Here is a 25,456-nt window from a genome sequence, read left to right as displayed (position 1 = left end):
TAAGCCCCTCTCACCCGGAAAAGATAACCAGTAGCCTGATTCTTATGGTCATTATTTCCTAGCTCTTCATAATTCCACCAGCAACATAGGTACCTTTATTTTTAAAAAATTTTTTTAACGTTTTATTTATTTTTGAGACAGAGAGAGACAGAGCATGAACGGGGGAGGGGCAGAGAGAGAGGGAGACACAGAACCGGAAGCAGGCTCCAGGCTCTGAGCCATCAGCCCAGAGCCCGATGCGGGGCTCGAACTCACGGACCGCGAGATCGTGACCTGAGCCGAAGTCGGACGCTTAACCGACTGAGCCACCCAGGCGCCCCATAGGTACCTTTAAATAGCAGATTTTAGTTTTGCCTGTTTCTGTGTTTGATATAAATGGAATCTACTACGTGTATTCTTTTGTGATTTCCTTATTCAAAATTCTGTTTGTAGGGTTCATCCATGTTGCGTGAGCTGTTCATTTTTTTTTTTTTAATGTTTATTTATTTTTGAGAGAGAGTAAGCAGAGTGTGAGCAGGGGCAGGGAGGGGCAGAGAGAGGGAGACACAGAAACAGAAGCAGGCTCCAGGCTCTGAGCTGTCAGCACAGAACCTGATGCGGGGCTCGAACTCACAAACTGTGAGATCATGACCTGAGCCAAAGTCGGACGCTTAACCAACTGAGCCACCCAGGTGCCCCTGAGCTGTTCATTTTTGTAAATGATTTTGAGGTGTAATTTGTTTTATTGAGCTAGAACTATAATTATCCAGCTCTAATTTTATAGTTTTTCAAGAATAAGTGCTTCTCAATTTGTTGTCTACTTACAGTCAATCTTCAGTGCCTTGAAGTGGTCATTTTTGATCCTTTTGTCTGGTTTTATACTTGCCTTTTTGCAGAGAATAATCACTGACCTCTTCATGCTACAGTAACTAGAAGTCTTTCCCCCAATTTCTCTGTTCGTTTATTGTCATTGTTGTGTATTAGTCCATGGTGTGGCTGTTCTCCAATTTATCTAGTCTGTTGGGGTGTGCTGTCCAGTCTAGGCTATCATGGATAGTCTTGGACTAGTTTAGTTCCTGGTGTATGGACATGCATATGTATGAGCGAGTTATTGCATCACAGATGTATTAGTTTCCTATTGCTGCTGTCACAAATTATCATGTAGTTGGTGGCTTAAAACAACCCAAATTTGTTATCTTGTAGTTCTAAAGGTCAAAGTCCAAAATGGGCTTCGCTGGGATGAATTAAGGTATCAGCAGGCTTGCGATCTCTTTTGGAGACTCCGGGGAGCACTAGTTTTCTTGATTTTTCTAGCTCTGGGGATTAGTTTCTGTAAGCCTGCATTCTTTGGCTTGTAGCCCCTTCCATCAGCAAAGCCAGGAATGGCTGTTTGAGTCTTTCTTATGCTGCCTCACTCTGACACTGAGCCTTTCTGCTTCCCTTGTGATTATACTGGAACTATCCAGATGCTTTGAGATAACCTCCCTGTCTCAAGATCCTCAACTTAATCACATCTGCAAAATCCCTTTTGCCATGTAAGGTAACCTATCATCAGGTCCGGGGGATTAGGATGTGAACATTTTGGGGGCCATCATTCCACCCACCATATAAAGCATTACAAATCTCCAACTACATAACATAAAGACAGTAAACTATACAACATATAACGTATATAACATAAAGACAAACTGCTTTAGAAGAATGGTTGTATTTATAGTCACACCAATAGTTTCCGTTGCTCCACATCCTTGATAACCCTTAATACCATCAGTTTTAAATTTTTGCCACTGTCTTGTGTGCACACTATCTCCTAAAGGAATGAGGAAGAGAAATTGAACCATTTTCCGTATTTCTAGCCACTAAACAAGTCCTTTCCAAATGAACTGATCACTTGGACCTCAGCTTCTGTCACCTGCCTGGCTTTTTAGTGTTGCCTGAAGTCTGGCCCCAACTTTCGGACTCTTTAAATTTTAGATATTCCATCAGCCTGCTGGCTGACCTATAGGCTTCATTCCTGCCTGGAACTAGATTTCTTCTGAGTCCCCACTTGGCTATCATGCTAGAGTCTTAACCACGTTCAGTGACACCTCTCCCTGAATAATAACAGGGTAGGCATGTGCACTGGAAGACAGGTGGTGTAATCCCCCAAATAAAAAGCCATCAGCTTTATGCCAGTGTTTCAAAGGCTTCGCTGGCCGTGAACTTGACACTGACACTTGGCGTACTAAAAGTTTATGAAGCCTGGGCGGCAAAAGTCATCTGAGATGCAAACCCAGTTCCCAAGAGACTTCAAGGTACAACGGAACTTTGAATGTCAAACAGTATGGCAGAGAATGAGTTTTCCTGACCTTAAAAACATTTGCCACGAAAAACGCCTCCACCACAGCCAGTCTGATTTTGGAAGAACCCTCAAAGAATTACCCACACTGGCACCTTTTGTAAAGTCTGCAGCATTTACCACCGAATCTACTTTCCAGGTAGAAGCACAGAAACCGGAGGGAATGCTGGGTATATACCTCTCACAAAGTACAATTTCACAAAATGCCATTTCAGTTCTCCTTTACGCACTGGAAATTTTCAGTGTGGGCATGATGCCCAGTGTAACAACAAATAAAGCAGATGTGTTTTTCCATGGCCATGGGTCAGGAAGTTCCATATTAAGCAGTTCAGTCGGTAATTGTATGAGAAATGTCCTCTAAATGCTGAAATAGCCTTGTAGGTTAATTGATATTGGGAAGGCTGTCTGTTCCGAGAGAAATAAATGCCTGAAAATGGACGTATCAGGAGGAGTACTTCCCATCCGTGACCAGCAAGTTTCATATTAAGCGGCTCGAGAACATGGAAAGAGAAACCCTGGCCAGATCTTTCCTCTCCTGCTTTCCCTCCTACTCTGAAGCGGGTGCCCATCATCTGGCCCCAGGGCTCAGAGTCCGTTCCTAATGGCATGAGGATGGCCAGAGTGACCTTGCCAGGAGAGGGCCCCTAGAAGGAGACCAACCTTGCTAGAAGCCCTCCGGCAGTGACCAGGCGCTCAGAACAGGTGGCAATAAATGAGAATAAGGGATTGGCCTTTGTTGGCCGGAGCTGAGTTAATGAGGTCTGTGATAAGGCATGACACCGGGACACAACCCGCATCTTCATGATCTACCTATCTCCTCTGGATTTCCTACTTTCTCCTCCAGCTTCAAGAAAGGCATTTGCACAAGATACTGCCCTTAACCCTTTTCTTTCCTCGGCATGCTTTCCTGTTGTTCAGCTTCCACTAAGTGGGAGACTTCCAGTTACATAACCACAGCCCTGATCTTTTCCCCGAACTCTGGTTCTGCTCGGTCAATCCTCAGGATTGCGATCCTGATGGCCCCTGCCAAGCCTGCTTTTCCTCCTGGGGTCCCCAGTGCCCCACGTCTAAGTGTCTGTTCTTCACACTGCCGTCCAAATGATCTCTCTGGAACAGATCTTCAATCACATCACTTGCCCGCCTAAGAAACTTCCATGTCTCCCACTACCTACAGAATAAAGTCCAAACTCCCTGCCTTATTAGCATCAGGGCCCTCCAGGACCTAGCACCAGTTCACTTCATCCTCACCAACCATTTTCCAATTCATACCCTTCATATTCCAGATGAATAGGCGACCGCTTCACGTTGATGGTCAGGTGCCAGGTGCTGTGCGTCAGACGTCATCCCATTTAATCTTGTCATGTGCGTGTCTCTAGGAGCTCCATTTTTATAGACATGACAAGTAGGCTCAGAGATGATTGATCGGTAAGTTGCCCAAGGCCACACGGCTAGCTGGTGGGGTGGGGACTGGATCCGGGGCTGTCACCAGCTTAGCCCCATGCTCTGCTGTCTCACAAACGGGGCTCCTCCCCATCCCCCAGGCAGGACTTTTGCTCCCACTGTCATCCTATCTGGGATGCCGCCTCCTCTATCCTATCTGATCTTTACGGTTTAGCCCAACTGCCATCATCTCCGTTAACCCATCATCTGCCCAGTCTGAAGCGATGTCACCTCCTCAATTCTCTTGCTCTCTTAGCTGTCCCTCTTTCATGGTAGTGGCCACAACTGTCATTCCGTCGTGCTTACCGGGTGCATCTTTGGTGACCCCCGAGCGGCTGCGAGTGCCTTGAGGTCAGGGACAGCCCACCCCTGTTGGCACGTCACCATCTGTGGGGTCTTGGGCCCGCTGGACAGTCAGTGAATGACCCTCCCCGCCCCCCAAAGTGGAGGTGTGGATGGAGGAGCAGGTGCAAGTTAACAATGGGGAGCTTACGCAGCCAGCCCCTACTGATCCACTTTCCTTTAAACGACTAGGCGGGGGCAAGCAAAAGGGCCCGCAAATGGAAAACAGAAAATTATCTGCAACACAGTGTTGACTCACCAGCGCTGATAAAATGGAATATTTCAGTCAGGAAGTCAATAAACGTCCGTACCAAGGAGGCTCCCAGGAGAAGCGCGCCTCCCATATGCACAGAGGCACACGGCTCCGAGCGTGAGCCCGGGAAGGCTGCATGAGCAGCCCGCTCCTTCTGTGTTTTTATCCAGTCTTACATTTTCGACCCAAGCCCAACACATCAGGCCTCGTCTTGGGGCGGAGTTGGAGTGAGCGAAGAACAGAAAAGGGAATGACGCTCAGAGCAGAGCTGCCGGTGACGACTCCTGCTTCCTCCCCTTGCCTGGCTGGGGCGCAGCTGTTTGACAGGTCAGCGGCCTGTCCAGGGATGGAAGAACCTGGAAACTGGGCGCAGGGCAGGTCCTGTGGCACCCCCCGCTCAGGCCTTACTCTGCAATCCCACGTGTGGGATCTTTACTTGCAGTCACAAAGGATCTCTAGGACAGAGCAGCTACGCCCCGTCCCACCTCCCCCCTGCAAATGGCAAAGACGACTTCAGAGAAGAGACATTCCCCTGATACCAGTCGAACACGAGGCCTGCCCTGTGCCCTGAACACTCACGTGCGGGGTCTTATCACAAACCCAAGGAAGAGCAAAGTACCTTCTGGCCGTGGTTTTGGCTTTTCCAATCCCCCGTCTTGCATGAGCTCGAAGGCAAAGGAGACATTCAAGACCTGGAAAGAGAAACGTGGTGGCTGTGTCATTGTGCACTGATTCCTGGATCATTGGGACTCCCAGGACCTGACCCTGGAAAGCAAAGGATCCAGCACTATAGCCAGGGGGGCAGGGGCTGAGTAAAACTGAGGCCCTGATTTGAAGGAGAAATGAAGCTACCAAGATGGGCAGGCCATGTGGAGTGTGAGCTGGCCGGTCCCAGCTGGCTGTTGGTGAAACGTTCCTGGAGAAGTTCAAGATCTTCTTCCTGTCCTGCTGTGTTCCCAGGTCAACTGCCAGGACTTTAAGCTTAGGGACTCAGGGTGCACAGTTGAAAGGATCAGACGGGAAACATGTTCAAGAGGCAGAGAAGGGTTTCTGCTTTGGACCAAACGTCCCTTGTCTAGCGGGCACGCCGTGGTACTCATGAGAGGTATCAGAACCCGGCTGAGTGTGAGCATTAGGTCTGGCCGGCTCTGCCGCCACCCTCCCTGTCATGTCTGGGGGGAGAGGAGGCTGGGCTGTGCCCGTGGCGGGAGTGTATGGCTAGGGGATCAGGCCGCAAAGGGAAGGAGAGCTGTTCAGAAGGCTCAGCGGTCCGCAGGTAGCTCCTTCCCAGCTCAGCTGTTCATCAGAAGGGGCCCCACATCCAACCATGGGAGACTCTGGGCAGATGGGAAGCCGCTGCCTTTTCCCCGCGAGGTTGGATGGGTGGGGGGATGAGGGCTGGGGCCCTCCCTTGACGTTCCCTCCACTTACCTTCTGTTCAAAGCTGTCCGGGGTCAGGAAGAAGCTGTGCAGGGGCACGAAGTAGCCCTCCAGGAGCCCCATGAGCAGCACCAGGTACACCCCATCTGCAAACTGAAGGGAGAGGGCCAGGTGAAGGCACTGGACCCCTGAGCCCCCCGAGGCAAGCCCTATCCAGGGGGCTCGTCAGCTGTCATGGCAGCGCCCTGAAGGCTCCATCCCCAGGCAGGCTGCTGGCAGAGGGTCAATGGCAGTGGCCTGAGGCAGGAAGGCCTGTGTGCAGCAGGCCCGGCCCATGTCTGGCCGGTCCAGTCCGGGAGCCACGGCCCACGGTCCGGCTCTCGGCTGATCCAGCATGTATTGAACACTGAGCGTGTGCCCAGCCCTGATCTGGCCCGGGGACCACAGAGAGAGGTCAGTGTGGCCCTGCCCGTGAGGGGCTCACAGTCTAGTGTGGAGGAAGGCAGTAGCTGCTCTGATGGAGGCAGGCACACTGGCCCGTGTGAGATTGACTGAGGTCGGCCACTCCCCCTGAAGACCATGGGGAAGGCTTCTGGAGGTGGCACAGCCTGAAGAGAGACCTGAGGATGAGTAGGAGCTAGCTGGGGCGGGGGCGGGGGGGAGGGGGGTGGGTGGGGCACAGGGAGGAGGGAAATGGGGTTGAAAGCCCACGGCAGGGTGACTTCGGCTCTGTGAACAGAGAAAGAACTCTAGTGTTCCGCAGGCCTGGGCTTTCTCCTTTGTCACCTCTCGTCGTATTATTGTTTGAGAGGCAGCAGGGCGTAGCTGTTAAGTATATGGCTCTGGCCCTAGGCCTCCAGCTGTCCTGCTTATTAGCTGTGTGACTTGAGAAAGTTAGGTCACTCGTCTGTGCCTCATTTTTCTCATCTGTGACGTGGGGAGAATGAGAGTACAGTACCTGCTTTAGAGGTTCGGTTCATCATGAGGATGAAGCAGTTAATATGTGCAAGGTGCCCAGAACACTGTTTGGCATGTAGGCGACACTAAATATTAACTATCACTATTACTATCTGGGACGACAGCAAAGCAGTCAGGATACAACTTCCTGGCTCCTGTTGACGAAGCACAGCTGTGTGCTGAGGGCCACGGCGAGAGGCATAGAGCCTGGTCCCTTCCATCAAGGACAGTTGGGAACCTGGTCTGAGGGACAGTAGGCTCCTGAGCGAAGTGGGAGGTGCGGGTCTTCTGCTGCGGGAGGGCGAGGAGAATGTGCAGTGGGCAGTCAGTGCAGGTTTCGTGGAGGTGGTGAGGGGCCTGTGAGATGAGGGGCATTTGGGAGGAGTAGGCGTGCCAGGGGCCAAGGATGGTCTGAGCAAAGATCTAGACGTCAGGGGCACCTGGGTGGCTCATTTGGTTAAGCATCTGACTTCGGCTCAGGTCATGATGTCCTGACTTGTGGATTCAGGCCCTGCATCGGGCTCTCTGCTGTCAGCACAGACCCTGCTTCCGATCCTCTGTCTAGCCTCCCCCCTCTGCCCCTCCCCCGCTTGCTCTCTCTCAAAAATAAATAAAAACATTAAAAAATTAAATACAAAAAAGATCTAGAGGTCAGATGGATACCTAAAATCAGAGAACCCTTCAAAGGAGGTGGGGCCCCCAAGTCTTTGTGGGCATAAACCCCAGTTGTTAAAGAGGCCTTAAGAGCTCAAAGTTCTTGGAATCCTCTCAGGGAACTTAAAACAAAACTAGACAGAATTGCCCGGAATGTGAGCTGGACCGTGTCTGCTGGGTGACCAGCTGGTGGGCTTGTGGCTCGGGCTTCATGATGGGTGTCCCGCCCGGCCTTGAACTTGACCTTAGGAACAAGATTCTTCCCTGCTTCCAGCCAGCTGGCCTTCAATTCCAGTGGGGAGGGCCTAACCCTGACTCATCCTCAGGCCATGCCAAGGTGAACGGGAGAACAGACGCCAGCGTCTGTGTCAGAATCAAGGCCCTCCCGTGGACCTAGCTGGGCCTCTTTTTGGCAGTGGCTGGAACTGACTGAGAATAAAAAGAATCCAATATGTCTACCCAGGGGAGGACCCTGGGTTAGGGTCAGGTCTGCTCACAACTCTGAGTGCTGCTGACTTAGACTGTCCCCACCCCTGACTGCTCGTTCTGACGACTTGGTGGTTGAACCTGCAGACGGGCACCAAATGTGCCTGGCAGAGGCTGCCTCTCAACCCTCCTTGCCCGTGAAAACTGAAGCGGGGATTCCAGAACTCATTCTAGCTCTTCCGAGGACACATCGCTTTTTTAGAGGGTTCCCTGTCTTCCCAAAGAGTATAGAGTACGGACAAGACACACTCAGGTAAAGCTCAGTGGCAGACCCGGAAATCATCTTTGAACGTAACAGGAGGTGCCCACATATCCTCAAAAGAAAACCACACTTTAGAAGTTCATCACAGATGAAAGGGGGTTGGGAAACAGGGTACATTGCACGGTCTTTAAAAAAAAATTTCTTAATGTTTATTTTTGAAGGAGAGAGAGAGAGACAGGACATGAATGGGGGAGGGGCAGAGAGAAAGGGAGACACAGAATCCGAAGCAGGCTCCAGGCTCTGAGCTGTCAGCACAGAGCCCGACGTGGGGCTCGAACTCATGAACTGTGAGATGGTGACCTGAGGTGAAGTCAGATGCTTAACTGACTGAGCCACCCAGGTGCCCCGAATTGCACAGTCTTTAAGTACCTCCTGATAAAGATTAATTATAAAGGCGGGGAAAGCTTTACAGTAGAGAAATCTGGTGGACACTAACCAAGTGACCAAAGTTACTGTCACCAGGAATGGGACTAAGGGACAAAGTGCCTGAGAAGAGCACAGTGTTACGGGGGTGGAATTGTCACTGAAAATGCATAGCCTGAATCTAATCATGAGGGGGAAAAAATTGAGGTCCTATGAATCTAATGGCCTGCACTCTTCAAAAATGTCAGTGTCCTACAAAAAAGGGCCGAGGATTTGTTCTATATTAAAAAGAGACTAGGGGTGCCCGGGTGGCTCAGTTGTTAAGCGTCTGATTTTGGCTCAGGTCATGATCTTGTGGTTTGTGAGTTCCAAGCCCGAATTAGGCTCTGTCCTGACAGCTCAGAGCCTGGAGCCTGCTTTTGGATTCTGTGTCTCCCTCTCTGGCCCTCCCTTGCTCATGTTCTGTCTGTCTCTCTCTCTCAAAAATAAATAAACATTAAAAAAAAATGTAAAAAAAGAGACTATTGAGACATGGCCATTAAAAGCAGCCTGAGAATATTAAGACAACTGTTTCTTTGATCCCTATGACACTGCCCTAAGTAGCCAAATATCAATGACTTCATGTGGTTCAACCTAAATAGACTAATGTATTGATGTGAAAATTGCTTGAATCTGATAATTGTAATGTGATTATTTAGGAGAGTACTTGTTCTTAGAGATGTACGCTGAAGTATTTAGGAGAGAGAGAAACAAACGAATGTGGTCAACTGCCAAAAACTGGTGTAGGTAGGTGAAACGTGTACGAATATTCATGGTGATATTCTTGCAACTTTTCAAAATAAAACACTGGAAAACATCAGCATTCAACGCAGTTCACCCCTGTGAGCAGGACAGAATCTCACTCCCTCCTGGGAAAGCTTCAGGATCAGCATGGAAAGCCACCCTGGCAATGCAGGGATGGGGCACTTGGAAGAGTGGCTGTTGAACAGGGCCTTGCCCCCCACCCTGCGCCCAGGGCTGTCACCCACCTGGGTTTCCAGTTCTGTGACCTCCAAGTTCAGTTTATTCAGGTGCTTGTTCACAAAAGTGATGAGTGTCTAAAAGAGAAGCACAAGCCAGGCATTGAGATGGAGACTCTCGCCAGTGCCAGACCTGGTGGCCACCTGTGTGACCCTATTGTGAGGACGAGGACCAGTGTAATAACACAGGACAAGGCCCAGCCAAGGGTGCTGCGCCAGGGATCACTGCTCAGCTGGGTGAGAAGAAGCAGCCTATGAGGCTCTTCTGCAAAGCTCCTTGAGTTCGCAGGAAAGGACGGCCCCCAGGATTTGTGGTCTCCTGCACTGTAGGATTCAAATAGCCAGTCTCAGGAATGTGAAAGGGGCAGGGGGTCCCGAGAGGGCAGAATGATAGGTGCAATGTCCCAGCTCAGGGTTGGGGGGGGGGGCAAAGAAGAAGTGACCTCACCGGGTCCCTCCTTCAGACCCTCCTAGGGGCAGGTGCCCTGTGCCTGGGGAGGAGGGAGGGCTGAGTGAGGAGGCCCAGTTGGTTGGGGGTTCAGTGTGGATGGGAAGACAGGGTGCTTGTAGCTTCGGAACCCCCAGGAGACACTGTCATCCTGATGGAAGAAGGGAGTGGGTAAGGTATCCAGTGGGAACGGGACGGGTAAAGTGTACATCAGGTGGGAAAGCCCCGAGTTTGCCGAGAGCTGGCGAGGACACCAGTTTGAAGAAGCTTGCAAGCTGCATGCGTGTGTTCTACTGTTTGGTGCAGCTCGCCCCCCTCCCTCCCAGGCACCTCTTGCTCACCTTTTTCACTACATTGAGCTTGTCTGGTGCATGGTCAAACAAGGTGTCAAAGGCATCACGTTCTGGAAACACAGGAAAATGTCAAATGCAGCAAAGACCTGCTTCCTGGTGGGGAAGCCCACCCCAGGGCCCGGCCAAGATGGCCACCAGGTCAGATATAGGCAGGAATTCTTTGGTGCGTGAAACCGTGCTAGGAACTCTGGAAACTGGGTTTGGGTAGGTTTTGGGGATTGATTCTTAGCTTAGGGGCTTTCTCTGTTTCTCTGTGTCTATTCTCTAGGTCACCCCTCTTTTGGGCTGGGAGTGGGGGGCTCTGTTAGGCTGTCGAATCCCAGATTGACTTGGGATTTCTCTTCACTATTTATATCCATTACATCATGACTTAGTTATGGGCCTAAAGGGTTTCTGAAGCTTTTTGGAGGTAGAATGTTATCCAAATCTCAAATCACCTCGCCCGCTAATTTTCAAATCCAGGATACCCATGACAAACATCCATGCTCGGATAACCGGATTGGGAGCCTGGGAGCCCTGGGATAGAATGTGTGGTCTTCCTCTTGAGTGATCTAGTCACTTCGACCCTTGTGCCTCAGTTTCCTCTTCTATAAAATGCCGTCTGAAAAACCTTTCCCAGGTGTGTGGTGAGGATGAAAGAGAAGAAGGCATGTGCATGCGTTCTGTAAACTCTGAAGTGTGTGCTGATCTGAGTTTGTTAGCATGACTGGGATATTTCTCACATTATCCATAGTATATACAGGATCATTGAAAATGGCAAAGCCATGCCCCTTGCCGGGGTTTTTCTTGCTATAGCCCCCAGATTCTCTAAACTGAGACGTAAAATAGAGGATAGGATCTGAGGCAGGGGGTGAGAAGAATGTCCAGGAGGGACCCAGGGCTGGGAAGTTTGGTGGTCCCGGGGTCTGTCTTTTCCTGCTCTTGCACTGATGAATAAATCTGGGACCGCCAGAAGGGTGACTGAGGTCTCTAACGTTCAGACGGTATAAACAAACCCAAAGTTCTGGGAAACTGGAGCGGGACGACGTGTGATGAGGAAAGAGGGAGAAGACTGCTTCTAGAAGGGCTGGACTGAGCGGGGACAGTGGACTTTCCCAAGCGTGTACATACACCTCTTTGCTTCCACAACAAACTTAGAGCATGACCGCCCTGCAAATGCCCAGGACCCATCCAGGGCCTGGCAACGTCAGTGCTCTGGCTACTTACAAGAGGACTGGGCAGCCGTGGTTAGATTTCCCCTTCCCACCGGAAAGCCGACCCTCCCTACCAAGTGGCCCTGTCACCGGGCTGGTGCAGACACACACGCAGGAAGTAAGCTGAGTGCCTGTTCTTCCCAGCTGTTGCAGAATTAACTAGAAACCCCGTGGCAGCCACCAGCACCAGAGGATAATCTTATGCAACTCACCGTGCCTTCCGGAAAGAGCCCTGCAGGAAAAGGAGAAAGGAAACAGCATGATTCTTCTTCTTTGCCCTTCACTGAAGAGCCCACAAAGCTTCCTTCCTTGGCACTTTCTTCTGCACTAAGTCTCCAATTATTGGTAGTCTTTACCCTACTGCCACCTGTTTTTCCCTCTGCCATACAGATAGACTGGTGTTTGCACAAAGCCTGGTGTAAGTGATATTTAAAGGACTATTTCTTGCCTTAAGTAAAATCACACTGTTGCTTATAGTTGAGAAGGAATATCGGACTCGGGGCTTCAACACTCCCAACCACTGCACTGCATCAGCTTGGGGATGTCAGCTTTGTCTTTCTCTAGTTCATCCTGTGATTCCCACCAAATTGCACCTGCCATTGACTCAGAATCAGTTTCTCAAATAGGGCAGGAAATAGAACCATACTCATACCAACGAAGCCTCAAAGTACTAACGGCACAAGCATTAAAACAGACTACTTAGGTCTGAATCCCAGAGACGCTGTGTGACCTTGGGCAAGCTACGGAGCCTCTCTGGGCTCCCGGTCTCTTCTCTCTAAAAGGAGGATGATAATGGTAAATACTCCAGTAGGATGTTCGGAGCATTAAATGACTTAATATGGAGCAAGACTTTAGCATAATTCCTAGTATAGTAAGTGTTCAGTTCGTTTTTCTCTGAATACGTTTTTGGTTCCTATTGTATCGGTTTATTCCAACTGCGCATCTATCACCTACCAGATGATGACCTGTGGGTAATGTACTGGAAGGGATAATGAACTTGGGAGTCAGGTGTTGGATAGACCAAGGACAGTTGCTTCTTCACCTTTGGGATGTGTGGTTTTAGGAGGGGTGAGCGTTGCTTTGTGTATTTTGAACGTCAGTAGATACGAAAGTGCTTCATAAAGTGTTCTGTGTTGCTGTTATTAGGAGTTCACATCCCCCCTCATGTCTGCGTGGCAAGATGGCAGAGGGAGACCACGGGAGGCCTGGCGTGCAGCCGACAGAGCACTGCAAACCCAGACGTCACGTCCCCTGACTCCTCTCAGGTATGTCTTTCTCTTTTCCAGAAGGTGAAACAGCGGGCGTGGACAAGCCCAGCAGAGGGTGGGGGGTGAGGGGCAGGGAGGCGTCCCTCCTGCCCCTCACAGAGCCAAGGCCGGGAATCAGCATGCTTTGTGTGTCAGCAGCCCTACTGGCCGCCAAGACTGGCCCCAGAGGGATGCGGAGGCTGTCCGATAGGCTCTCCACAGGCCATAAACTGGGCCCCTTGGGAAGCGCCACTCCACGTCTCTGCCCTACCCTGGCCGCTTTTTAAGGCACAAGCACACTGTGGTCCAGGCAGATGGCACCCTGGACTTCCCTCAGCCACCACCGGGGAGGCAAGTTGCCTAGAGACTGGGCAACGCTTGGAGGGTGCGGGTCAGCTGTGGTGGGGGAGAGCCACGACAGGCAGCGCTGATGGTCACGGGGGCCCAGCCGTTGCCACAGTGAATCGTCACAACCTCTCTGGTTAGGAAAACACTCCCCACTTCAGAGATACAGAAACCAAGGTCTGAGCGGGCGGGAGAGCCTGGATTTGAACTCAAGTCAGGCCGGCTTAAAGGTCCCTCCCTGCCCTTTCCACTTTGTTCCTGTTCAAGAGAACATAGAGGAAAGCTGGGGTCTCAGGGGATGCTGAAAACACACTTTGCCCGTGGCCAGGGCTCAGGCCTGCCCAGTGATCTCAAGACCCCCGCCTTTTTTCTACCTAAGAACAAACTTCTCTGTCCCGTGGCAAACCTCCTGTATTCTGATATGCCAACTGCTTAACGGGGAAACGAAAAAACACCAAGCACCAACCCACCACTCTAAGGTAGAAAAGGGTTTTCTGGGTCATGGCACGTGACCAAATAAATCAGATTGAGAAAAGGAAGAAAACGTCCTTTTGGAGGCTCGCAATTTAAATTCAACCCCATGTTTATGGCATGACGATTTCATGCTGGTTGGCTTTTTGGGGCATACTTTTTCCTGGAGTGCCACAAAATTAGAATTTTTCAATCACTGCTAATTCCCTCTCCCCACTTCCCCACCCAAGTTTGTACCTTAAGCATTGAGAGGCATGTTTTGAATGCATGGAAAAGGCTAAACTATAATCATTGGCTGAAGTCTAATCCCTCTTGCAATCCCAATAAATGAAAACTAAATATCAGCAAATGGATGAATTTCGGAGAAACATCTGTGTTCCATTACAGAATGGCTGGCAACAATGGTGTTGACATACTCTGTGTTACCAGTTATTTCCTCTTGGATTTGCCGAGACTGGAGGATTCCTTCTCGTTTCTGAAACAGGGGTGGGGAGAAGGGTTGGGAGGCAGAGAGAAAAGTATGCTTTAGAAAAATAAAAAAAAAAAAAAAACACAAAACACCCACCCAAAACTGATTAGCGTTCCTGATATTGAGAAAGTTACTGCTGTTCAAGAAATGAAACCGGAGAGGAGATACTACCAGAGGCAAAAGGAGGCCCCAGATTTCTGGGACTGGACCATACCATTCATACTTAAGAGCAATTAGTGTTTATTCCAAACAAGTTGGCTGTTTCTTGGATGGTGAATCTTTTCTTTCTTTATTGGAAGACATTTTGCTGGAAGCAAACTGTTTGCCTCCCAGAGTAATCCACAGTAAACCAAATGGAAATGAAGGCCTAGGGCGTGTCTGCCCTCCAGCTGGGGCCACGGAGGGAAGCAGAGAAACACATTTAACAGTGGGGCTGGCTGGGGTGGAGGACGGAGGCCAACTTGGAAAATTTAAACAGGGGGAGAGTTTTTGTTTTTGTTTTTAATGGATAAATAGGGGAGCTTTTCACTAAGCAGTTCAGTCCTCAGGTGACTAGCTTATTCTCTGAGAAAAGGATAAGCACTTTGGAGGCTCCCACACCTACCCATCTGCCCATCCGCCCACTCATCCATCTGTCCATCTGTCCATCCATCATCTGTCTGCCTCCTCCCATCAATCTAGCCTCTTTCTTCTTTATTTCACGAATTGGTGTTTTCTCTGTACAAGAACCTCTGTTGGATAAGAGCGAATAATATGGAACGTCTAACATAATTTCTGACCTTGAGGAACTTAGAGAACAATGGGGTACATGAAACAGGTATGTGAGAAAGATTTCCAAGAAACAGTACTGGTGTTTGTGCCTGATGGGGTGGCTCAACGGCTCAATGATTACAGTAGGACCCCCCTTTCACTCTCAGAAGTGTTGTGTGTAACCAATTATGCGGTGGTCCCATGCAGACAGAAGTGCTGACGAGAGCAGGCACGTTCAGCTGGGATGGTCGGGGAACCCTTCCAAGGGGCGGGGGTCCTCAAGCTGAAACTTGACAGGATGCAGAGGAGAGGGCATTCCAGCAGAAGGGATGGCCCCAGCAAAAAGGCAGAGGCAGGAGAGCACCACTGGAACGGAGCCACTAATGGTAGCTGCCATTAGTGGGAGGATGGCTGCCATTAGTTGATGGGAAGTCAACTGAGTGCCAGTTTGAAATTTAAACCCCATTGTGTGGGCATAAGAACCAGTGAAAGAGTGTCAGGGCTCAGGAAGACCTCTTTTTTTTTTTTTTTTTAATAATGTTTATTTTTGAGACAGAGTCAGAGCACAAGCAGGGGAGGGACAGAGAGAGAGAGGGAGACACAGAATCCAAAGCAGGCTCCAGGCTCTGAGCTGTCAGCACAGAGCCCGACACAGGGCTTGAACCCACAAACTGTGAGATCATGATCTGAGCTGAAGTTGGATGCTTAACCGACCGAGCCACCCAGGCACCCTCAGGAAGACCTTCTGATAGGTGTGGAGAGGGAGATTCATTAGACCAGGTCTCTGTAGTCAGTTCCCAGACACAATGAGGACAGCAGTCTGGGGATGGCAAGCACCTGTCACATCAAGTTCATCTTTTTTTTTTTTTTTAATTTTTTTTTAACGTTTTATTTATTTTTGAGACAGAGACAGAGCATGAACAGGGGAGGGGCAGAGAGAGAGAGACACAGAATCGGAAGCAGGCTCCAGGCTCTGAGCCATCAGCCCAGAGCCCGACACAGGGCTCAAACTCATGGACCGCGAGATCATGACCTGAGCTGAAGTCGGACACTTAACCGACTAAGCTACCCAGGCGCCCCAAGTTCATCTTTTACAAAGGCAGAGAAGAGTGTCAAAAAGGAGCTTACAACTGTTAGTGTTTCAGCGGAAACCTGCCTTCTTGCCCTCCTGCCCAAACTTCTAGAACCTTCTCTTCTATTCCTAAGAGCCACAGAAACTAGTGTCCTTGCAAAATACTTTTATCGAAGGAAAGGTAGAGCTGGATAAAGGTCAACAGTGTATCTGCACTAGATTTGGAAGAATGGGTTATCAAAGTGAAAAAGGTAAAAAGGAAAAATAAAGATATAATTTAAAAGGGATCCAGGGACGCCTGGGTCGCTTAGCTGGTTAAGCGTCTGACTTCAGCTCAGGTCATGGTCTCATAGTCTATGAGTTCAAGCCCCGTGTTGGGCTCTGTGCTGACAGCTCAGAGCCTGGAGCCTGCTTTGGATTCTGTGTCTCCCTCTCTCTGCCCCTTCTCTGCTCATGCTCTCTCTCTGTCTCAAAAACAAACAATAAAAAAAAATTTTAAAGGGATCCGGTAAGGATAAATCAAGGGCCTTTCCCATTTCAGCTTCAACAAATGTGTAATTTTTACAAGGGGCTAATGGAATTTGTGTCCTGATCTTGTAAGGCTCTTCACAGACATAGAAAGTCATCTTCAACTTCATGCAGAATTCAGTGCTTTTGTACAGAATAGGAAGGAAATCTGGGTGAAATAATCCCTCACACAGCACCTAACAGATTCACCTCGATCTGTTATTTGTTGCCTCGAGGACTCTTTCTGTGGTTGGGTTGGTGACTTCTGGCTAATTCTCAGTCCTGCTTCTGTGCCTGTTTAACTTAACAAAGCAAAACACCCCATAGAACCTGACATGCAGGTTTTTATGTACCTTGTCCTGTGTTCCACCCTCCTGCTCACAGAACTGTCCACAGAGACGTTAAACTGACAACAGCCTTCTGATGGGCCTATAACTGAGCTTAAATTAAGGCTTGAGACATGGGCTTGCAGTAACCCCTGTTCCAAAACAGGGGTCCCCCCACCCCAATCTTGAATCAGCATTTTAAAAAATATACTGAAATTAATTTATACATGAGTGGTGAAAATAATATAATAGAGATGGCTTGGATTCACCAGTAAGATGCTTGTACCAACCAGGTTGCTCTGGGAGGGCGACATATCCATGGCAGACATAAAACGCTTGCCGCAGCTGACTGCTCGATCCATGAGGCCAATTAGTCCTTTTAGCTGCACTTAGTGTCTAAACCACACACATGCTCACCGCCTGTGGCCCTCTGATCACCCTCTCCTTGGTGTAGTCTTGTCTCCTGGCAGACAGGGCCAGCGTGACTATTTCTACGATATTTCCTTGACGTTTAGCAAGGGAGATACCCAGAAGGCATGGAAGAAATACTTTATCACCAGGGCACAGCCGAGCAGCCGACTGAAGAACACCTTCACATCTCCCTCCCCTCCACCGACCTCCGATCCCTGAGAGCTCAGCTTCTGTCCTAGAAACTTGGCCTGGTGGGGTCAGGCCAAGCCTACCAGCCCTCAAGGCTCTTTCTCACCAAGGGGCGGTAGAACCGCCATATTGTTCTCTATTCCAGAACGCTGGATAACCAGTGAGCTGCTTAGAAGGGGCGTTCTCCCTTGCAGCATGTTTATTTGAAAAGAACAGAAACAAGCAAACAGAATGCTGACCTTTCCTAAATGGGCATAAAGTTGGAAAATAAAATTGAATTTGAGTATGTAATAGGGTTAGGAGCAGAGTGAGATAGTCACAGGGAGAGAGCACACTCTCGCCGTGGAAATTACACAGCCAGATGCGAATGGAAATTCCATCCGACAATCTGGAAAGGGTGACTTGAGATCCCAGCCATGCTTCTCTGGGCAGGTGAAAAGCAGCCATGACCTCCGTATAGGCATGGCCAGTTAGGGGTGCTCTCTCTCTCTCTCTCTCTCACACACACACACCCCTTCACAGGCACAGGTTATCTGTCTCTTCCCAATATCTGTCCCTCATTTGTTTAACCAAAAAATGATTCTCCCTGGCTTACAGGGCACGCCCGTACATACAGGGATACACCTTTTCTCCTGACCCCACTGCACACACCTCACATTCATACGTCACACCCTCAAATACAAAGCACACAGACACCCTCTTTACGAAAACCTGCAAACCCCACGGACAAACCCCACACAAGGCTAGCCCATACTCAAGTACACACTCTTCCACCCACTGCACACGTGACTGACTGCTGCCCACGTGCATCACAGGGCACACGCACGCGCCTCCCAACACACAGCACATCAAGGACACTCAGCAACCATTCCACCTGTATCCGGCTACCCGGCATGCCGTAGCTCCCGTATGAACTCAGCCGCCGTGCCTCTTTAAGGGCGCAGATGTTTGTAGTGCTGTCTTACCTGGACCACAACCACTTGGATGGAGACATGATCTGGGAGTCGGATCGGTGCCCGGAAATACTGGGACAGAGCAACCAGCAGATGCAAAATGGCTACCAGGCTCTTGGCGTGAACAGCTGAAATAAAAGATGAATCAAAAATTAGAGAATCGTCTTCCAGGTTCTAGGCAAATAGAAGCAGATATTCAAAATGTAGCAGTACCACACCCAATGCACCTTTTATCGCCCCACTAAGGATCTCACAGGCCTTGCCCTTAGGTCCCCTCATTCTTGGCCAAGTCCCATGGAGCTACTTCTTGGGTCATGTTATTGCTGCATTTCCAATATAGTGCCTCTCCACTCTAATCCACGTTTCCAGTAGGGACCCTGACAGCTGCTGAATTTTGACAAAAGATCAGCCCTCTGCCACCCCCATGTTCTTGTTCATTCTATTTTAATAACCTTGTTCATTCATGTCTGCCCTGCATCATCTTTCCCTTCCCTCTTGACTCTGAACTCTTTGGGTTATCACCACTACCCTTGTCCCAGGGCTCTACCCAAAGCAAGTCCTCATTCAATAAACACTGAGTCAGGAACATTGGATCCTTTCCTTTGTTCAGGGCTTGCAGTCCCTCGAGGAAGGCATGAGACATCTAAAGGCCTTTGTTGCTCTTTGGAGTACCGTGTATGGCCAGCGTAGGCAATGCCCTTCGGGAAGAGCAGGGAAAGGATGTGTACGACCCAGCTGGCTTCTACAGCTCCTGAGCAACGTGCTAGATGTTAAACCTATTTGTACTAGAGGAGGGTGGGCAACTGGTGAGTTGTAGATTTCACAGATGAGAGGAGAAGACTGTAATGTAATGGGTACACACAGGGCCAGGCAGACTGGAGCTTCAGTTCTGACTTGACAAGCTCTATATCTACTGCCTCCATGACCTCGGATAGGCCATTCAAGGCCTCTGAGTCTCAATCTGCTCATCTTCACAAGTGGGGATAGTAGTACCTTTGCAGAAATACAAGTTGTAAGAATTCCCAGAAATAGTATAGACAAAGCTTCCAGCCCATAGCAGATGATGAAGAAGGGTTGATACTTTTTATTGCAACTTACGAGACGACACTTCATACCTACACAATTAAACCGTGTCAACTTTCTCCTCGTTCTGTCTCATAAAAGGAAACCTTCGCCAGGTACTTTACCTGCCTTCCCAGTCCTACCAGTCTCATGGGATCCTCCTTACAGGGAGGCATTTAAGGAAAGAACAACAACAAAAGTGCTCATTTTGTGTACTTAGCACAAACTGGGCCCGTTATTAGGGTGTCATTCTGTCTGCCCTGGGACTGATGAGTCTGCTTTGACAGGAGCTTTAAGACATCCCCAAGGGGGCGCCTGGGTGGCTCAGTCGGTTAAGCCTCCGACTTCAGCTCAGGTCACGATCTCACGGTCCGTGAGTTCGAGCCCTGAGTCGGGCTCTGGGCTGATGGCTCAGAGCCTGGAGCCTGCTTCCAATTCTGTGTCTCCCTCTCTCTCTGCCCCTCCCCCGTTCATGCTCTGTCTCTCTCTGTCTCAAAAATAATAAACGTTAAAAAAAAAAAAAAAAAGAAATCCCCAAGAAAAGGAAATGACTCAGACATTCCTTGGGAACTCATTAGGGTTACTTGTTATCACTGCTATTTGGAAGAAGGTTTTCCACCGCCAATGAGCAGCAGATGATCTGCTCCCATTTAGGTCTTCCAGAAGACATTGTCAATTCTGAGCTTTTGGGCATCATCCAAAGTTTCACCCACAGTTACAGCCTCGGAGGAGGCTCCTGGCCCGGGAGTGACCTACCGACATGGTGTGCTTGCAGCCAGACAGAGGCATAATTGGGTTTGCTCTTCTGATCAGAGCTGCTGTATGTCAGTCCAGTCTCTGAGGGTTGTAAGGACATTTGCTAACTCTAACCTTTCTTTTTTTTTTTTTCATGTTTATTTTTGAGAGAGACAGAGTGAGAGCGGGGGAGGGGCAGAGAGAGCGACACACACACACACAGAATCCGAAGCAGGCTCCAGGCTCTGAGCTGTCAGCACAGAGCCTGACGCGGGGCTTGAACCCACGAACCGTGAGATCATAACCTGAGCTGAAGTCAGCCAATTAACCGACTGAGCCTCCCAGGCACCTCTCCCTTTTAATGACAAAACATACTGCTAGAGAAGATGTGGTCAAAAAGGTTGTTCTTACCCACCAGTGACACTGTACTTCATCTTGACTGTTGTACTGAGCAGTATAGAGCTATTTTATAAGCACCATACAGATGCCAGTCTCTATTGAGGAGTGCTCGGTTCTCCTGGGAAGTTTTTCAAAAGAAATAATTATACAGTTTCTCTCTTCCTCTCTCTTTCTCTCTCTCACACACACACGTGCAAAGATGTTAATTATTGTGTAATATAGTATTTAAAAATCTGGAAAACACTATAATAAGAGGATAGTTCAGACTGGTGGTTTTCAAAAACATTTTTTTTATTAGGCAGAGAAACCCTTTGTTTAAAAGTCATTAGGCAAAACAGATGAAAAAAAGCACAAGTGTCCTGGTCCCCAAGGCCTAACTGCTACCCACAGCTGCTACTCTCCTCAGTGACGCCTGAGTTCTTCCTGGCAAATCACTAGGTTGGGCCAAGAATGGTTAATAATCACTGCTTTAATAAGTTATGGTATATCCACATAATGGAATAATTTCCACACACTGAAAATCACTGTTGAAACAGCGTAACTATAAATATTAATAGTGTAATGTTAAACAGAAATAATAGAAACAATGTAAAGATACACATTTATGGATATACATACATGTAAATACATATACATATATGTGTGTACACACACACACACACAAATACACACACACACACACACACACACACACGTACTTGTGGCCAAGACTTGGAAAGGAATATAAAAAAAATGAAAATATGATAGTTTCCTATTTCAAAAATTTTTTAGAATAAAGGTATGTCATCTTTTTTCTTTTTAAAATTTCTTTAGTGTTTATTTTCGAGAGAGAGAGAGAGAGAGAGAGAGAGCATGAACAGGGGAGGGGCAGAGAGAGGGAGACACAGAATCTGAAGCAGGCTCCAGGCTCTGAGCTGTCAGCACAGAGCCCGACGCGGGGCTCAAACTCATGAACCGTGAGATCATGACCTGAGCCGAAGTCAGACATTCAATCGACTGAGACACCCAGGCGCCCCTCATCTTTTCAATTAAAAAAATCCTAACAACCTTCATCTATTGGGGTCCCCTCATCATTGCTACATTTGAGCTTATCTCCTGGTTTTCTCCCTGATGCCAGATAGAATCTAGGGTTTCTGTGGTCCTGCCCTTGGGTCAGGATGGCACTGTGCAGATTTAGAGGTGGGCCCAGGCTCTACTATCTAAATTGGGCACTTAGCCATTGTGCCAGGAGTTGGTGGACGTTTTCAAAGGAGCTGCTGAGTTAGGCATAGTCCTCCAAATAGGAGTTGTGGTGGAAATATCAATTGGTGTAATTTTTTTTGGAGACAATTTGACAATACGTATTATGACCTTAGAAATATACACACACGTTGGCCTTAGAATGCCACTCTTAGGCATTTGTACTAAAAAAGTAATTGTGGCTATCAGCAGACAGAACTCATCAGGCTACGTTGATAATAGTGGAAAAATGGAAAACAATCTTAAAATCCATTATTCATTAAATAGATTATACTATAGCCATACAATATCCTGCTACATAATATTAAAAGTGAAAGAATATTTAATGATCTGTGAAGATATACATCTTATAAACTGATCTCATCTTTGTAAAAAAAAATATGTAATTATGTATACACACATTTAATTTACTTATCTGTTTCTTACACACACATTCACACTCGACCTGAAGGGGAACACCGCAGGTTGACAGTCCCTGTATCTGGGTGGGCAGCTCAGAGGGACCGCATGCGTCGGCTCAGTGCACGGGCTCCACGGCAAGACTCTCTTTGAGTTCTGGCTACACCCGTCACCACCCGTGTGACCTTGGACAAGGACACTCCTTCAGCAAATATTACTGTGTCTGGTATTTGCGAGTTGCTCTTCCGAGATTCTGGGGATTCAGTAGTGAAGAAACAAAAATCCCTGACTTCTTAAAGCTTACATTCATTGTCTCTGAATCGCTCTCTGCCTCTATTTTCCCATCTGTAAAATGGGGATAATAGAATTCTTACCTCAGATGGTTGAGTGAGGATTACAAGGATGAAAATATGTAAACGGTTCAGAACAGTACAAAGCATACAGTAAGCACCATAGATATGTTAGCTGTTAATATTCAAATTTGTTTTCATTTTATAGCTTTTTAATCATGAAAATTGTTGTGAATAAAGCAAGAAGAAAAGGTAGACCTCCCTAAAGCCCTAGATCAAGAGCCTTGGTAACTCACAGCTGTCCCTGCCACCTTCGTCCTGAGTGGAAAGATGACACAGTGTCTAGGAGCTAGAGAGAATAGCAGAGGGGAGGGACAGAACTTCTCTCCAGGAGTTGGACCCATCACATCCCTTATGGAAGAAACCATTCATGCTTGTAAACAGTCATCACAGGGATCTAGCTGCTGAGAGAATGATCCCTCCGGCCTAGTATTTCATCTCCGTTTTGGAAATCTATCTCACAGGAGTAACTCGAGAGAAGCAAAAAGAGACCCAACCTAAGACATTTGACTTGGCCCCGACAGTAGCCAGTAGGCGAGCAAACATCCTAATAGGATCAACGTCAATGTAGGGTTTAAGATCCCTATAGGACTTTCTACCCAGTGAAATAGAAGCAGCCATCAAAAATAATGGCTACCTGGGATAGTGAATACATGGGATAATGAATACTACATGGCAATATAGAAAATCTGATATAATATTAAGAGAAAATAACAAAACACAGGAGTGTGAGTAAACATTTGCATTGATAGGGACAGTAGTGGGCAAAAAATGAAAACAGCCAGATGAGAGTGGCAACACGGGTGATTATTTTACTCGTACACATATCCCCATAACAAATGAAGGGTGTGCCTGGGTGGCTCATTCAGTTAAACGTCCGACTTCGGCTCAGGTCATGGTCTCACAGTTCGTGAGTTCGAGCCCCGCGTCGGACTCTGTGCTGACAGCTCGGAGCCTGGAGCCTGTTTCAGATTCTGTGTCTCCCTCTCTCTGACCCTCCCCCATCACGCTCTGTTTCTGTCTCTCTCTCTCAAAAATAAATAAGCATTAAAAAAATTTTTTTTTAAAGAAATGAAGGTAAACATGAAACAAACAAATCATTAGAAGCCACTAAAGACCATGGTCCTGAAGTGGGTTTAAAAAGTTCCATGCTGGGACGCCTGGATGGTTCTGGATTTTGGATCAGGTTGTGATCTCGGGGAGATCCAGCCCCGCACTTCCTGCTCCACGCTGGGCCTGAAGCCTGCTTGAGATTCTCTCTCTCCCTCTGCCCCCCATGCCCCCTTGCTGGTGCAAGTGCTCTGTTTCTCCTTCTCTCTCTCTCTCTCTCAAAAAAAAAAAAAAAACAATTCCATTCTATCTCAATCTTTCCGAAACTGGGTTCCCTGGTAAGTGAAAACGTGTTTTGTTGGGAGGGGTGCATGGAGATGGTCCACATTCAGGGAGGAGGAAATTGGTTGAAACAAAACTAAGCAGGGGTCTTTATCAGAGGACTTTAATGCTCATAACTATTGTGGATTTCCGCAAGGTAGATGCAGTTCCCACACTAGTAATCAGGTGCCCTCCCCCCTCCCCCAACACTGTTAGCATTCCTGGCCTTTGGGGCAGCGACCAAGACCCAGGGCATGGCCTCCCCTCTTCCCAGGTGTTTCTCTCCATCACACAGAAGACGCCCTGTTTCAAGCACTGTGTGATGTGCACGTGAAGGTATGATGTCTCGCCTCCAATGTCAGTTGCTAGAAACTTGCTGAAGAGGTTGGGTCTGGCAGCTACTGGGTCTCTAAGCTGAGGGATAAAGATATCCTTTTCCTTTTTTTTTTTTTTTTTTTTTTTTTTACTGTTTGTTTATTATTGAGACACAGAGAGAGACACAGCAGGGGAGAGGCAGAGAGAGAGGGAGACATAGAATCCGAAGCAGGCTCCAGGCTCTGAGCTGTCAGCACGGAGCTCGATGCAGGGCTTGAACTCACAAACTGCGAGATCATGACCCGAGCTGAAGTCAGACGCTTAACCCACTGAGCCACCCAGGTGCCCCAAGATTTCCTTTCCTTTCCCAAGCTGGAAAGGTGGTTTTTGGGGGGGAGGGGGAAGGTGTCCATTTTAAGTTGTTTAAACTGGATACGATTTTGTCTAGAACTTAACCCCTTAATACTTAAAAGCAGAGAACACGATCTAAATCGTTTCATTAATCTGAATTCATATTTTCATCGATTACAAAGAACAAAACAACTCTGGACTCCCTCTGAGAAATCTGAGGTTGCCACTGGAGTCACCTGGTCTGCTGGTTCAAGGCTGATTCTGTTATGGACTCATCACGTCCATATTAGCCTGGCGGGCTCTTAAAGTAGCAAAAAAGAACAAGCAGTTTATAACTTTTGGAGATGTTCAAGTGACACTAGCCGCGCAACCTGAATTTGAAAATCCTGTTCCAGGGCCTGCGATCTCAGCCCCAGACCTTTGCTCCTTCTGGAAAATAAGGGGCTGAGAGGAAGGGCATGGGCTTCAAAACAGAGCCAAGTCCTTGCTCCCCTGCTCCTCAGCTGCCTGAACGTAGGGATTTTGGCTTCTTGAAGCCTCTATGAGCTGGACACGTGGCTTTCTCAAAAGGTTGTGCAGGGGCTTAGAAGTAGCTCAATCCGTAGCAGTCTCCTCTGCTCCCTAGCTCACGTGAACTTGCTACAAACGGCCTTTCACAGAAAAGCACACTGGCTTTGGACACTTTGTCATTTTCCCAGCAGCACAGAGGATACGTTCTCTAAAGAAGGGCACGTCTCACTCAATGATAAATGGGTTTGCACCCACCCGGGGCCTGCCAGCATCCTGGATGGCTTTGTGGGGGAAACCCCAGGGTGGGGGCCACAGGGGACATTTAACCGTCCCATCCTTTTTCGTAAAACTCACAGTCCACATTCCACTTGATGCTCCTGGGAGGAAGCTTCAGGGTTTCGTTGACCTTCTCCAGGACGGTCTGCAACTTTTGCTTCTGAGCAATCTCTGACTGGGTGACTTCAGCAACGTTCAGCTTCTCGCTCTCAAGTTTTTCTGGGGTGACAAGGGCGGGGGGA

The 25,456-nt window shown here is 48.4% G+C and overlaps 1 protein-coding gene and 1 long non-coding RNA gene across 10 annotated transcripts in view; one reads left to right on the top strand and one right to left on the bottom strand.

Annotated features, from left to right (window-relative positions):
- The window catches only part of PARVA (parvin alpha), a 193,593-nt gene that overhangs the window by 25,990 nt on the left and 142,147 nt on the right, over positions 1-25,456 (bottom strand). For all 6 annotated transcript variants that reach the window (XM_006937152.3, XR_006586386.1, XR_006586387.1 and 3 more), the window contains exons 5-12: positions 25,293-25,433; positions 18,220-18,335; positions 13,947-14,005; positions 11,680-11,699; positions 10,263-10,324; positions 9,483-9,551; positions 5,784-5,885; positions 4,972-5,044 (exon numbers count right to left, since the gene is read on the bottom strand). In XM_006937152.3, coding sequence (XP_006937214.2) covers positions 4,972-5,044; positions 5,784-5,885; positions 9,483-9,551; positions 10,263-10,324; positions 11,680-11,699; positions 13,947-14,005; positions 18,220-18,335; positions 25,293-25,433 — 642 coding nt within the window. The remainder of the gene's footprint in view (positions 1-4,971; positions 5,045-5,783; positions 5,886-9,482; positions 9,552-10,262; positions 10,325-11,679; positions 11,700-13,946; positions 14,006-18,219; positions 18,336-25,292; positions 25,434-25,456) is intronic.
- LOC109492006 overlaps positions 1-25,456 on the top strand; it is a 79,341-nt gene that overhangs the window by 17,773 nt on the left and 36,112 nt on the right. For all 4 annotated transcript variants that reach the window (XR_006586389.1, XR_006586390.1, XR_006586388.1 and 1 more), the window contains exon 2: positions 12,614-12,732. This is a non-coding gene — a long non-coding RNA (uncharacterized LOC109492006). The remainder of the gene's footprint in view (positions 1-12,613; positions 12,733-25,456) is intronic.

This window comes from Felis catus, chromosome D1 (assembly GCF_018350175.1).
Source record: "Felis catus isolate Fca126 chromosome D1, F.catus_Fca126_mat1.0, whole genome shotgun sequence".
NCBI classification, from domain to species: domain Eukaryota; kingdom Metazoa; phylum Chordata; class Mammalia; order Carnivora; family Felidae; genus Felis; species Felis catus.
This window is presented reverse-complemented; position numbering and strand designations above follow the sequence as displayed.